The following is a 14,698-nucleotide window of genomic DNA, read 5'->3' as shown; positions in this document are numbered from 1 at the left end:
ACACGACTGGTAGATAAGAAAGAAATAAAAGATATATAAATTATAGAAACAAAACACAAGAAAAAGTTATGCTTTTACTCATTACTCAGTTATATTTTTATTTCATTCTTGAAAAAAAAATCACAGTTATTATTTGGATTTCTTTTTATTTTCCATTTATGTCCAGTACTACCACTGCTACCAGGTTCTGCTAGAACGATATATCCAGCTTTTGTAAAGGAAATACTTGATTAACTCTTGAAAGGTACGATACTGTTATGCTAGACACTTATTAATAATAAGACTGTGTAACTAATCCAGTTCTTTCTAAGTAAAAGTCTGATATATTTTGAGAGGTAGCTTGCTGATTATTCTATGACATATTGCCTTTTCTTGTTCATACTGTGGCATGAGGTTGGGGTGGGAGAATACATGATAGAGACCTTTAGATCTGACAACCAAGACTACGACTAATAGTATGACCTGGTCTGTAATATATTTTGTCCTTGTATTCGCACTATGTTTAAAAAACATTTAGGTCAACATGAAAAATGATCTGATCTCTGTTCACTGCAAGGGGAGCTGAAAAAAATCAAAATCACATGAAAATAGAATGGATTAGACAGCTTTGATAACGACTTAAGCTTAATAACATCTCTCATGAAGTATAAAACAAAAAGTAACTAAAACCAATTCATTCATTTACACTTTGTTTTCAACACTATGAAGCTGATGGTTCCAAAAAAACTCTCAGTAAACAAGACAGCAGCTATGAAGTTTCATCTAATTGGTTATGTCAATGCAATGTCAAGCTTGTAAGCAAGCAAAGCAACTAACAACACTCATTATTTTCATACTCATCATCAGATCTAAAGGTCTCAAATGTGTGTTTCTATAGCATCTTGAGAACTCATTTAGTTACATATTACAAGATGTGATTGAAGTAAAACAGCTATTCCAACCTTTACGTCGGTAAACAATTGAGTCCTTTAAAAACACATTTAAGATCACATCTTAGAAGTTTCATTGGATGTAGTCCTCCTATTTGCTCTCACATTTGAGAATTAGGCAAAACAACTAATAAGAAGATTCTGTGTTCTTCATAGTCCAAAGAATTCGTCTTCTGTTTTATTTTCCATTTGCATTTGTCGTTGTTTTGGTCGCTGGGAACCAGATTTTGCGCTATTTGATCGTTGACCACCTGAGGCAGCACGTTCTGCCAGAAACTGGTCAAAATCTGCAAGAAAATGAGAAGAACAATAAGACTAAAAAAAGTACCCAAAAACAATCTCTGTACTGATTACGCTTTGCAATAATGCTGCTTGAGTGGTTGTATGAGAACCAAGATTAAATCACCTACCAGCTCATTTGTTATATGTATGTGTGTGTGTGTGTGTGTGTGTGTGTGTGTGTGTGTGTGTGTGTGTGTGTGTGTGTGTGTGTGTGTGTGTGTATATCTAAGTCAAGGCATGGCTAACTCACAGATCAAACCCTGAAATAACACATTCTATTCACATGTTATGGCAAGTCCAGGAATTAAACCCGAGACCCCAGAGGTGAGGGGAGAGTATACAACTGATGCTCCACCCTTGATTCAATAATTCATTACAGCATTACCTTGACTAGACAGTGTCTCTGCTTGTCCTGAAGCTTCTTCTTCCTTTGCAACCTGAGAAATCAAATCATTTAGCAGATATTTTAATTATTAGTTTAAAGACTTCTAAAAACTCTTTCAAAGCAAAAGATCCCTTCTTTTTTTTTTACACCCCCCCCCCCCCTTCCCCTCCCCAAATTCACATCAAGATTCAAGTTTAGGTTGCCATGATTACCCTTTCAAGGTGACGTTTAACCTTTAATAACATTGTCATGGTTATTCTCAGAGCAGAGTGGTGTTGGCATGGTTATCAAGGGGGTGGATGCAGGATTCTTTGTAAGGGGGTGGGATGCACCATCCAGGATTTTCGTTTAAGAAGGGGTGCATCCTTTGCTTACAAACACAAACACCAATAATGCAGTATATATCAGCTCATCTTGGGATGGGGGGAGGGGGAGTGTGCTCCCTCTTTATCCCTCCCCTAGATCTGCCTGTGTTACCATCAGGTAGCATTACCATGGTTACTTACATTTTCTTCTCCTAGCCAAGATTCAATACTTTCCATGGGGCTGTTGGGTAAGAAGAACACAATGATTGATACATATATAATGGCCATGATCTATGTAAATAACATTTATTCTCCTTTCTATCTTTGTGCCTTCAGATCTTGAACTCCTCCTTCCCTTTAGTATTATTTCTTGATAATGTCATAACGTGCTCACTAACAATAAAGGTAGCCAGCATGGATTCAGGAAATCCCAAAATGGGGGTCTAAAGAAGTCTTGAGAAAACAGGGTCATAGACACACTGACATAGGGTGGAGTAGAGGCCCTTGATGATCCTTTTATGGTTACAGTCAAACCACCTCAAACGTAGAGGTCATTAATGACTTTATTTTTGGATTCTTGATTTCATTATTCGATTTGAACATTCATTATTGAAAACGAATCTTCAAAGCCTGGCATATACGTAAGCCAAGCAAATCTGCAACTGAAATGCAAAAACAACTTTTTGTGCAAGGAATATGTAATATTAATGACTTACCTTCTGTTTTCGCTACAAACAAGAGCCTACAAGCCAAGTTAATCGAATTTTCAAATTATATTATTATTTTTTGAATACCGAAGATTGGTTTTCATTAATGAATGTTCGAATCGAATAATGAAATCAAGAATCCAAAAATAAAGTCATTAATGACCTCTACGTGTTCACGCTTGAGGTGGTTTGACTGTAATAAACAATCCCTAAGGGGTAGGTGCATTGACAGTAGGTATTTTGACACCCCAAAAATCAGCCAGTAAAATTCCTTGTTTAGGACACAATTTTCCAGCATTTTAGACATAGATTAGTACATTATTATAACATATGACGACAATATAAAAAAAGCTTTGCATGCAAGTAATTACGGCTCGTGTTTTGTAGCAGATGTTTGTCCCTGCTGTGTGGAGTCCCCAGACCTATAGCAGTTATTGGTTATAGATGAAAAGGTTAGAAGATACAGGAATATTATTAACAGTTAAAACTGGGATAGATGAAGTGATGGGATAGAATAGATGAAATGGGATGTAGTGGATGGAAGGATCATTTGTTGTTTGGCAGCATAAATGTCTTGCATATGATCATGCTTCCTATAGCAGTTGTTGTTGGTTATGGATAAAAAGGTTAGAAGATACAGGAATATTATTAACAGTTAGAATTGGGATAGATGAAGTGATGGGATAGAATAGATGAAATGGGACGTAGTGGATGGAAAAATCATTTGCAGTTTGGCAGCATAAATGTCTTGCATATGATCATGCTTCCTCGACTGTAAAATATTGGTACTTTGGAACTCTAACCATTTTTACCTTGGTTCAGTGGGCTGTAAGCAAAGAGAAAAAATAGGTGAATACATGCATAGTATTAGACATCTTTCTTCTCTATCACTTCTTGATATTTTCATTTATATTTGTTTCATGTATATTAGTCAATAAAATATATTTTAATCTATAAGAATTGTCATCATTGTCATAATCATCATTATCATTACTGTCATCATCAACTATCACTGGTATCAACATCATTACTATCATCCCAAACATCACTACCATCACAACCACCAACACCATCATTTTCAGCAAACACCATTATTCTCACAACCCACATCAGTGTCATTACTAGTTCTCCTATCTCAACACCTCTACTTATGATTCTAATATAAATACCTTGACCTCTGCTGATGAAGAGTTAGCTTGTGATTTGTTAATGCTCAGAGAATCGGTTATGAGACGATCCATTGGTTGTTGGTTGTCACTGTATGTAGTTCCACTAAAACGTTGATAAGAACCAAGCGTTTTATACACGTTTTTATAAAATATTTGAAATATATTGTGCACGCTAATTGGCTGGCTACTATATTTATATCAGAGGACAGAGACAAAATTTTAAAAAAACATATTGTCCATGTGGTGGCTACGTCCTTGTTTAATTGATTTTGTACCTTTGTCTACTTTCTTCAAAAGTGCTTTTTCTTGACTGTGCAAACATGTCAAACTCATCGTCATGAGTGACAGATGCAGCTACATCCGGCTCTTGGTTAGTTTTCTTAATATCTGAATAATACAATAATAATATATTAAAAAGTCAACATTAGTATTTCTAGAGATGATTGTGGTAATGAAACTACATGTTATATGCTCCTCCAACCCTCCGCACTCCTTGAAATTTCCAATCCCCCTCCATGGGGAAAGTATGGATATTTTTTGGAACTACACAATATATGCTCCTCAGTCCCTCCCCACCCCTTGGAAATTCCAATCCACTCCATTAGAGGAGGTGTGGATATTTTCATAGGACTATACACAAAAAAATCAATAACATCTTTAGACCCTCCCGTCTCCTTGAAGACATGGATATGTTTAATTGTATCCTTACCTAGTCCTTGTAGTTGTGATGTAACACCATTTGTTGCACCAGCATCACCATCAGCCTCCGCAAGGGTGGATAGGGAGGGTTCATCAAAACTGATCAGAGCATCAGAAGAAGCCCTAAAGAACACAAAATAGTTAATGAAAATAGTCTATCAAATTGAGCTGATCCTCACAGTATGTAAAGCAACTTACATAGCTGCAAATTGGAAGCCAGAGAAAAAATTCTGAGTCTCAAACAGGATTTGAAACTGTGCCCTGCCGATTCTGGCGTCATGCTCTAACCACTGAGCTACCAAGTCTCATATGAGACTTCAAGGACATATTGGGTGGGTTTATAGGCCCGATAGGAGATATAATATATATGTGTGTATGAGAATATATGTGAAATATATATTTGTACTGCAGTTGTAATGTATCAAATTGAGCTGATCCTCGCAGTATATAAAGGAGGAGGAGAAAAATATTTAAACAAGATAAGAAGAAGAGAGGAAGATTTGCAAAAGATGGATTAAGGAAAAGGATGGGGTCTCACTAGTTTGCCAGTCTTCCTCACACAATATTCCCTAGTCTGTCATAAAAAAATACTTTGAGAAGCCACGAAATTGTAACTGATCTAATTTTGACTTACTCTGTCAGGTTAATATCTGCAGGAGAGACCTGATTAGAGAGATGAGAAAAAGGTGAATCAAAAATCTTAGAATGACATAGAAGAGGCATGATAATAACTGGAATAGAGGTATGAAAACCCCTGGTGGAAATTTCCCATGCATTTCAATATTCCTCTATGTCTGGCATAATGTTTCCCCCCCTTTTAGACCACATGTAATTCTCTTGACAACGAGATCGGAGTTGCATCCATATTCATGTGTACCATCTTCTTATATGCAATCATCAAACAAAAAATTATACTCTAGGGAAAGAAACATTGTCTTGAAATGGGAAAATATTGTACCAAGATGAACAGGGTCTATTCCCAATGTATTTCAGTAGACTTTTGGCTTGCACGCAATGTTTTTTCATCTCAGAATTCTTTTCATTCTCTTGAGAATTATATTCTTTGTTTGAGTTGTATCCATATTCATGTGTGTTCTCGTGTCTTAACAAAGAAATGAAACCCTTAGGAAATAACAGTGACGTGGTCTGATTGGTAAACATTATGCCCAAAGAAAATTTCTATTAGGAAAATAACTAAACAGAACTAAAGTTTTCTCATACTGTTTGAGCTGCTGGTCTTGGAGGCATCGGCGGTACTGTTGTAGGTGCTGGCCTGGGTGGTTCAGCAGGCTTTGACTGGGCTTGGCGGAATCGCTCATAGCGATCATATCGAATAAAAACATTGTTGATGTCATCATTAGTTCTTAGAAGCTCACCTAAAAATTTAAAAAATTTAGAAAAGTAAATAAGTATATGCAATTAATCTAATTCTGATAATAATTAATCATAATAAATATCTTACCAACAACTTCTTCATTTGCCACTTGCTCGAGAAGTACCATCAAACGTTGTTGCATTGCTCGGCATGTTCTATTCAATTCCTGTATGAATAAACATCAAATAAACATCAATGTGAGCCATCATCACCAACTGTGGATTATCCTGCTTGAACTTTTTGTCTCATTTAGTGCAGGGTTCAAAATTAACCTTGAAAAGAGATTGTCTGTCATGCTTGGGGTTTTGGCATCCAAAAAAATCTTGGTCTGCAGTATTTCCTAAAATCAAAATGGTGAGAGTGCTCGCCTTTCACAAATGCTCGCCTCTCAGCAATGTAATGCAATCTGATTCACAGACTCATCGTATATGAGAAGAGTTGTTTGTTGGTTCTCTCCTGTACTTCAAGGTTTTTCCTCCGGGTTTTCTGGTTTTTCTTCCTTTGCAAAAATTAACTTCTAAATTCTAATTCGATCTAGAAAGGGCCTGGATGAAAATTATTCTGTGTAAATCTAGTTACTCTATCAAATTGTGTAATTATTTATTTATTTATTTATTTTCGGTTACTTTTTAGTGCTGGAAACAGAAAATAATAATCGACTGAAAACTATTTAGAACGGCCTTTTTCTTTTATAAAAAGAACGCTGCAAACAGGCTTGGGACAAAATTCTTGGACAATGTGAAATCCAGTCCTCAATTGAAAATTTTAGTTATCTCTGACGACCGGAGGACTGCTAATTTTTAACCCTACAGAGCAACAGAAAGAGTAATAATTACGTGACATTTTAAATCTATCTCAGATACTATCAGATATCATTTTTTCTACCTGTAATAGTTCCAGGTCTCCAGCCTCTTCTTGTCCTGGTGTCATCTCTGTCAGCATCTCCGACATAACTTGTACATTTCCTTGCACAATATCTAAATCTGACCGTAACTTTGCAAGCTGTTCAGGTGTTGGGTTAATAGGTCCTGTCACGGCTGCTGGTGGTGGTTGGTGAGTTGGTAGTTGGTGAGTTGGTGGCTGCATGTTGGGAGGAGGAGCTGCCGAGGGTTGCTGTGTTGATTTAAGAAGAATGAAACTAATGAAATAATGGATAAATGGGAGAAAGTACATTTGACTGGAAGTGGTCAACTGTGTGATGGCTGCAAGGTGGAAGGGTTGCTGTGTTGATATGAGAAGAAAGGGACAAAATGAAATAATGGAAAAGTGGGAAAAAGGATAAATACACACCAATTATTACAAAAATACTAACAAACTCATGCCTCTCAAATTTAATTTAATTCACATTTAAGCTGGCAGTGATTGGCTAGGTGATTGCTTCATGATGGAAGGTGCTGCCGAGGGTTGCTGTCTTAATTGAGAAGAAAGGGACAAATGAAATAATTGAAAAATGGGAAAATTGATATTTAACTGCTGGTGATTGGCTAGGTGATTGCATCAGGGTGGAAGGTGCTGCCGAGGGTTGCTGTTTTGATTGAGAAGAAAGGGGCAAATGAAATAACGGAAAAATGGGAGAAAGTGTATCTAAACTGCTGGTGGATGTCTAGGTGAAGCAAGCTTGAATGGTGATATCAGCTGCATGCAAACTAAACCTAATTTAGAAAATTAAAAGGACAAATGAAGAAATGGAAATGGGATAAAGTATAATTTATATGCAATGAATGAAATAAAAAATAGTTAAAGACTAAAAAAAGGGGATAGAAAACATTTCATGTTAAAATGAAATGAACATAAAGAAATTGAATGGAAAATGGGAAATAAGAATATGAATAATACAAAATAATTAATATTTATATATCTTACATGTGATGGAGATCCTCCCAAGGGTGCAACTGGTCTTTCTGGTTGTGACTGAAATAAAAAAATTTTCAATTAGATTTTTTTTAAATTTCAAATTATTTGATATATTCCTTAGATATAGGCAGGTCTAAAATACCAATTTTTGGAAAATACACTTGACACTAAATCTCACTCAAAATATAACTTATTGTATTTAGAAGCCTTAACGTAGATAATTATTCTATATAAATATTTTTCACAAATCCTGCCTAGACTAGCTATACAGCTAAATGTGGGTGCATGAACCTGAAAAAAACTTGTCTGAAAAATCCATTTTTACTTTATTTATCTATTGTTCGTTTAATTTTAATCTTTAGTCCAAGAGGAAAGCAAGACTTAATATCTAATAAATTGTTTTGTTAAAATCATTTTTGGTTAGTTTTAAAGAGAATAATTTCCAGAAACTACACATCTTACCTAGAAGACGATACTCTATATATTGATGAACAGAGAAATCAAGATTTGCAATTCAAATATCTACACTTTAATTATCATATCTGCACCAGTTAATCTCTCTAGGAACCAATGTCTTGACAATATTATGATTATTATTCAAATTAACTACAGTAAAAACCCGCGTATAAGAACCTAAAATTTAAGAACCTGTTAGGCTGAAATTTCATTTTTAAGCACCCTTTACATAAGAACCATTTTAGGCTAAAATCCTAAAACAGGTTCTTATTTTTTAAAAAGAAAAAAAAAAATTGGAATCAATCTATATTTATAACACAGTGTGTACACAATAATGCTATAAACACTATAACTGTACATGGTTATAGTAAAGAACATGTCCTCATTGAATAAAAAAATCCAACTTAAAATGAAACTTTGTTATTTCTTGAACAAAAGTTAAGAACCTAATTAAGAACCTAGTGAGCCTAATTTAGCATTTTATTATGACTACAGTCTGTCAGATATTTTTTGAATTCGAAATTCCTAATTTTTATTCATAAATAGTGATTCCAACATTGAGTTCATGTTTTCTTGATTGTGGAAGTTGCATTTAATCTGCTCAGCTATAAAGGTTTTATATATTTTATTTTTTCTGAAAGGGATGGGTGTGGGATGGGGAAGAAAAATTATCAAACACACCTTGGAGGAAATTGGAAATCCCCAGGGCGTGGGGGTGAGAGAAAAAATGGTTTGTTTTATATTGAAGAAAACTGGAAATTCCAGAGGGACGGGGGACCTTTTTTAAAATTTCCTCTATAGTTGGGCATGGAAATTTACTGGAAACACACATTTTTTGATTTTATTATGGTATAAAAAGCCTTGTTTTTTTTTTTGGACAAACTTACTCTTTCTGGTGTAAATATTGGAGATAAAGTATCCAGGTCTTTGGGCGGAAACTCGATCCCTAAAACAGCAAAAAAACAATACATTGTCAAATGAATGTTATTCATTTATTCTCACTCATTTGTTGGTTCATTTGTTCATCCTTCCGTTCCTTCATCATTGAAATTCACAAGCACAGGGCTATAAAATAATTGGCTTGTCAGTCACCAGTCAGGATGACCAGCCAAATTAGTTTTAGCTCAATCATACCATGTTTCTGGCTCAATGTTACTGGTCAAAATTTAACCAAGGGCAGACATTGGCTGGTGACCAGCCATTCTGTTTAGCCCTGCATCTATAAAGCGTTTTCACATGACGACACAGCCACTACACTAGTGTATATTTGACAATAGCTTTGTCATTAGTTTCTTTTGTTAGGTACACCAATATGGCTGCCATCTCTATTGTCTCTATTGACGTCACAGCCACCATATTAGTGTACCTTTGACAATAACTTTGTCATTAGTTTCTTTTGTTAGGTACCCCAATATGGCTGCCATCTCTATTGTCAGACATGACGTCACAGCCACCATATTGGTGTACCTTTGACAATAACTTTGTCATTAGATTGTTCTGTTAGGTACAACAATATAGCTGCCATTTCTATTGTCTGTTAACTCTCTAGGGACTGAGTGAAAATGCTCTATTAAGTATAATAAATTGTATCCATGGAAACTCGGTAATGGGTGAAAACTGCTATAATTGCTATACATATAATATCGAATCAAGTCATGATTTGTCATCAGCAAGGATCCAAACATTTGTCAATAAGACTGATGAATATAACTTGGTTTCCATGGAAACAAGTTGATGTGTGCAAGCTGGTATTGCTATACGAACATACCTTGGTTTCTAAGAGACTCGTATGTGTGTAGGATATTCCCCATGTCAGGACTGTTCCTGAATGCATCGGCCCAGTCTTGAAGAAGAGAGAGAATCTTTTCTTGTACGACCTGAGGTGCATTAACCTGGGAGAAGATAAAACATAAATACACTAAAATCCCAGTTTTAAACACCCCCACCCATTACCCAGTTAATTATAAGCCCACTGGTCTGCTGTGGTAAGACAAATGCTTATGTCAATTCGTTGACACAATTTATTAACTGTTGTCATTCACCATCAACATGCATGTCGGTAGGGGTATAGCCCTACCTGCTAATAGTCTGCTGCAGTCCATTTAAATTACGAATGAGTTTAATCATGCAATGTTGAATTAGAGGTAAATATTCAATCTTGGTTTCTCAACCGTTAGCAAGTCGTCATACTCCTAGCTTACCTTAGGATTAAGAATCTTGGTCATTTCCTCAAGAAAATCCTTCTTGGCAACCAGTACATGAAATCTGTGCCCACAGTTCTTGACACATGATTCCAACACCTATAAAGTGAGAAACAAAACATTACAGGCAAACTAGAAATCTTGAAAATGTTTAAGGGAATGGAGGTTGGTAAAGAAGTAGTTCACTCATCTCTCATTTGTAGGGTCTCAGGTTCGATTCCTGGACTTACAATTATGTGAGTAGATTTTGTTAGGTCTAGTCTCCCTTGATTCAATGGAATTTTCTCTCAAGGGCTCTCTGGCTTTTTTCCCATCGCAGAACATAACGTGCTAAATTCCAATTCGATCTGTGAGTGAATTAGCCCAGCCCTAAGTTTCATCAGTCCAGAGATGATAACATTTTGAAGTAATAAACTATAACACATAAAATCTAAGTATTAGGGCAATGTGAAGAGCTTTTTTATCTAACAGAAAAAGACCCAGCTTTAGATGTTAATTTATCCATTTTTTTGATATTTTTATGTAAAAAGAGAGTTGTGAATCTGCATTTATAACTTTTTCGACTGTTCTTTTGCATTCTTGATACATCTTCGTATAAAGTATTATTGTGTGATCACTTCGAAGTCTTAAAATTTACTCATAATGGGAAATTTTTCCTTAGATAACAAAAGAAGAGAAGACCCTGAAAAATCAGAGGAAGTTTCTTCTCAAGGAAAGCTTTTTAAAATACTATAAATATGTATTCTTTTATGTGGTTAAAATGCCAATCCTTTTGCTTTTGTTTTTGTTTTCAATTGAAAAATAATAAAGAAGATTAAGTATCAAACAAAAAGAAACTGAGCTTTAATGGATACTAAAAATTAATTCAAAAGTCATCAAAAACAATTTAAAAAAGGTTGGAAGAGAGAAAAAAGAATAACTCGAAATTGAATTTTAGAGCATATACAAACAAACAACTGAAGCCTTTAGGTACGATTAAGCTTAACATATGCATAAATAATAATATTATAAAGTTGATAACCTTATGTAAGCTAAGCTTATATAACAAATTATATATAAACTTACCGTTAAAGTCAAAATAACACTTTTAAAATTCTTATTATTGGTGAGTCGTTTTCTAATAGCCTTGATTGCGTCTTTAGGCCTAAAATACAAGCAAAACAAACAATTAGAAATAAATTATAAATGAGAGCGATCTGTGATCTTGAAGCAGTTAGATTTGCTACACGAACGAAGTACTACAATATGTCAGTGAATAAGACATCAAGAATGTTCAAGATTTACTCACCCCTCTTCTGTCTCGTTTATAATATCACAAATTTCTAGATTCAAAGCCCAGTCTTCTGACGCCAAAGCTCCATCTGTAGCCCTCTCTATAATTATAAATTTTCAAAAATTCCGTCACAATACTTGAGAATTGAGTGTATTTTTTTGTTCACAAAGTCAATTCATCCATGAAGCTTCGACGTATTTTTCTTAAACACAAATGAAATGCTAAAAAAATTTTAAGCAAAAATGTTCGAGGGATAAATCAAGATAATAAAATTGAAGGAATTGTAATAAAATAATGGTTTCAAGCTGACCTATTCTTTGTCCAACAGGAGAAGAAAAGGGATTCGAAGCAAACAAGGACGCCATCTTGGATTTGGACGGGAAAAAATGACGACATTTGCTAAAAATAGATACTAGTACCCAGGCGCACACGGTTAGAGCCTCGTATCAATGCTCGACTCAGGTCTCCTGGTTGCGCAAAGATCAAGATGGCTGCTAGTGAAGGGTGAGTTGAAGTGTGCTCTGATTTAACGAGGATATTTAACCTAAATCATACTTTTTTAATGGATATAACTATTTATATAGCTGGGAGAGGAATTTATCTTGACCCTGGTGGATTTTTTTTGGTGTTGTAGTTAACAAAATTGTTTTAAGTGGAAATATAAATTTACCTGTAATGTTGAATATTATTTTTTGTCAACTGATTACCTTATTCTTCAACTAGATTTACCGGGTTTATTCGTTTGCTTCAACTAGTTTTTTTGCGCTTTAAATCTAGAATAAGTTAGATAGCTGTTACATAATATCTAGCTTGATTTTCGTAAACTGCTATTTATATCTTACTAAGAGACGACCTGTGCAGCCGGCTCAAAGGTTAAAGTATTACATCATCGTCATTCTGTCTGACTTGTTTCGTCTGTTCCCGTTTGCTGCCTGCGAAAGGAATAACGAGTAATAATTCTGTCTATGTTGCTTCTGAGTAACTAAAAGATACTTTGGACCCTTCTTCATGTATTTACCACATTGTATTCTTTATTAGCTTTGTTCTATTATATAACTTGGGGTCCCCCCCCCCCCCCCCAATCAAATTACGTAAACTTTGTCTAGTACCTGAAGGAGCCAATACATCTTTAAGCAATTTCCAAGGGGTGAGGAGGGTCTGGGAAGGGTATATATTTGGATAGTACCTGAAAATATCCATACCTTCCCCATGAAAGGGGATTGGAATTTTCAAGGGGTGGGGCGGGTCAGAAGAGGGTATATTGTGTAGTTCCAGAAAATGTCTGTACCACAGACTTAACAATTCTATGTCATTTCTTTAGATCTCCAAGAGAAGAGGAGCCAAGTGCCAGCTGTGTAATAATCCATGAAATTTACGACTCTGAGGATGCACATGAAGAGTTTGAGGCCAAACTAGAAGCCGCGCTGGAATCAGGGTGCGCCACTATCATCATAGAACCTAATAAAATTGGCGAAGAAACTACAAGATGGATTCGAGTTGGTAACTGCCTACACAAGACATGTGTTGTCACTGGATCTATAGCACTACTAAGTCCATTTATCATGCCGAGAGCATTTAGATGTCCAAGTTCTTTTGGTTTTAGCGGCATCAGCATATTCTGTGCCTTGTTATATGGAGTATCATGGCAGTTTGACCCGTGTTGTAAATACCAAATAGAATATGACACTAAAAAACTAGCACAACTACCAGGGGGAATGTCATCGTCCCCGGTTGTACTATTAAGGACTGATGACAAATATAGGAAAATTCTTCATAATGCTATTGCAGGTGCGGCAGCTCTTTACTGTGGATGGAAGATATATATTTCATATTATGGATAACTGGATTGCCTTATCGGCACTTACACAGTATTGTGGAATATACCTATTTCAAAAAAGGTTGCCAGAGGCAAAGTATGAAGTTGCAAGACCAAAAGGATGAACATGAAAACTTTTAGAAATTTTTCAAATTGGGGTATTTTGTCCACTGACAAGCAACAAAACTGAGCAACATAAATATATCAACTCTAGACTTTGTCTTCTGGACAATAATAATAAGGAACTCAAGTTATTCAATTTATAGACCCCTTGCACCACATTGGAATGCAGCTCAATATTTGGAGGACAAAACAATAGGTTTCCAATTCTCATTAGATTGAAGTTCTTTTGTTTTGTCCTCCAAGTTGAGCTGCTTTGACGTCACATGCGAGGGGATCTATTCTTGGATCCTGAAATGAGCTAGGCTTTGCACCATCATGTGATCACAGCCATGACAGGAGGCAGGAACAATTGAACCTGACCTAACCTGATTTACACAAGAAAGAATTCAGTTTCCCTGGGGAAAAAAGACTGTTGCTGTGCCTCTTGTCATGGATGCCATATCTTGATGGTGCAAAGCCTCTATTGCTTATCACAGATCTTCTTTGGCTTTGACAATGATTTTATTTTTGAAATTGGTGTAAGTTATTCCATCAATAGAGTGTGGAACAAGGAATGCTTAAGTACTAAGGAAGATTAATTTTTCACAAGAGAGTCTGCAGGCCAAGAAAACAGTGTTTTTAGGAATGTAATTTTTTCTTAAAGTCTGTGGGTATCTTTTGGGAATACAAAATTGAAAAACTAAACGTTGGTCTCAAGCCAAGGTTGGGTTTGATAAAATGCATTTAATGTATGAATGTCTTTAATACATCAAGCCCTCAACTTGGAACCATTGTTTCGTCGTCATTCAAGGGAATTTCAAGACCTCTTAACAATTTAACATACCCTAATCTAAGAAGTATTTATAATAGTTTTGCTATTTTGATTAAGTATTATTCTCGTGCAAGAGAAAATAATCATCCATCTTTTGAAAACCCTGAGTAAACTAGTCTGTAATCAAGGGAAACAGTGGTATTTTATAAACTACAAAAGGTCTTCTAGCATGAAATCTAAAAATGTGAAGTTCCAGAAATTATCCATACCCCAAGGAGGAATTTTCGTAAAGACCCCCATCCCCCCTACCCCCAGAAATTCTGATTGTCTTCCATACAAACTCTGTAATTTTGTTCTTTCTTTGACCCCCACC

At 35.5% G+C, this 14,698-nt stretch overlaps 2 protein-coding genes across 3 annotated transcripts; one reads left to right on the top strand and one right to left on the bottom strand.

Moving 5' to 3' along the window:
* Nucleotides 1-66: 66 nt before the first annotated feature.
* LOC116306054 (TOM1-like protein 2) lies at nucleotides 67-12,040 on the bottom strand. Of its 2 annotated transcripts, XM_089031741.1 has the most exons (19): nucleotides 11,946-12,040; nucleotides 11,651-11,735; nucleotides 11,428-11,506; nucleotides 10,363-10,461; nucleotides 9,930-10,053; nucleotides 9,049-9,107; nucleotides 7,715-7,762; nucleotides 6,737-6,964; nucleotides 5,939-6,017; nucleotides 5,698-5,852; nucleotides 5,111-5,139; nucleotides 4,487-4,599; nucleotides 4,053-4,164; nucleotides 3,778-3,880; nucleotides 3,421-3,434; nucleotides 2,980-3,030; nucleotides 2,103-2,142; nucleotides 1,597-1,648; nucleotides 67-1,216 (listed from the first exon to the last, which is right to left on the bottom strand). In XM_089031741.1, exons 1-19 carry the CDS (start codon nucleotides 11,998-12,000, stop codon nucleotides 1,080-1,082), a joined length of 1,662 nt encoding a protein of 553 aa, XP_088887867.1. In that variant the 5' UTR covers nucleotides 12,001-12,040; the 3' UTR covers nucleotides 67-1,079. The 2 variants fall into 2 exon arrangements, with proteins under 2 accessions (XP_088887867.1, XP_088887868.1); XM_089031742.1 differs by lacking the exon at nucleotides 2,980-3,030 and having other exon boundaries at nucleotides 11,946-12,039.
* A 52-nt stretch (nucleotides 12,041-12,092) lies between these two features.
* On the top strand, nucleotides 12,093-14,341 carry LOC116306055 (transmembrane protein 11, mitochondrial). Its single transcript, XM_031716086.2, has 2 exons — nucleotides 12,093-12,139; nucleotides 12,957-14,341. The coding sequence occupies exons 1-2, from the start codon at nucleotides 12,123-12,125 to the stop codon at nucleotides 13,474-13,476; spliced, it is 537 nt and encodes a 178-aa protein (XP_031571946.1). The 5' UTR covers nucleotides 12,093-12,122; the 3' UTR covers nucleotides 13,477-14,341.
* Nucleotides 14,342-14,698: the final 357 nt, after the last annotated feature.

The sequence above is a fragment of the Actinia tenebrosa genome, unplaced genomic scaffold (genome assembly GCF_029948245.1).
Source record: "Actinia tenebrosa isolate PJP-AT-01 unplaced genomic scaffold, QUT_ActTen_1.0 PGA_scaffold17__23_contigs__length_9995812, whole genome shotgun sequence".
Lineage (NCBI taxonomy): Eukaryota > Metazoa > Cnidaria > Anthozoa > Actiniaria > Actiniidae > Actinia > Actinia tenebrosa.
This window is presented reverse-complemented; position numbering and strand designations above follow the sequence as displayed.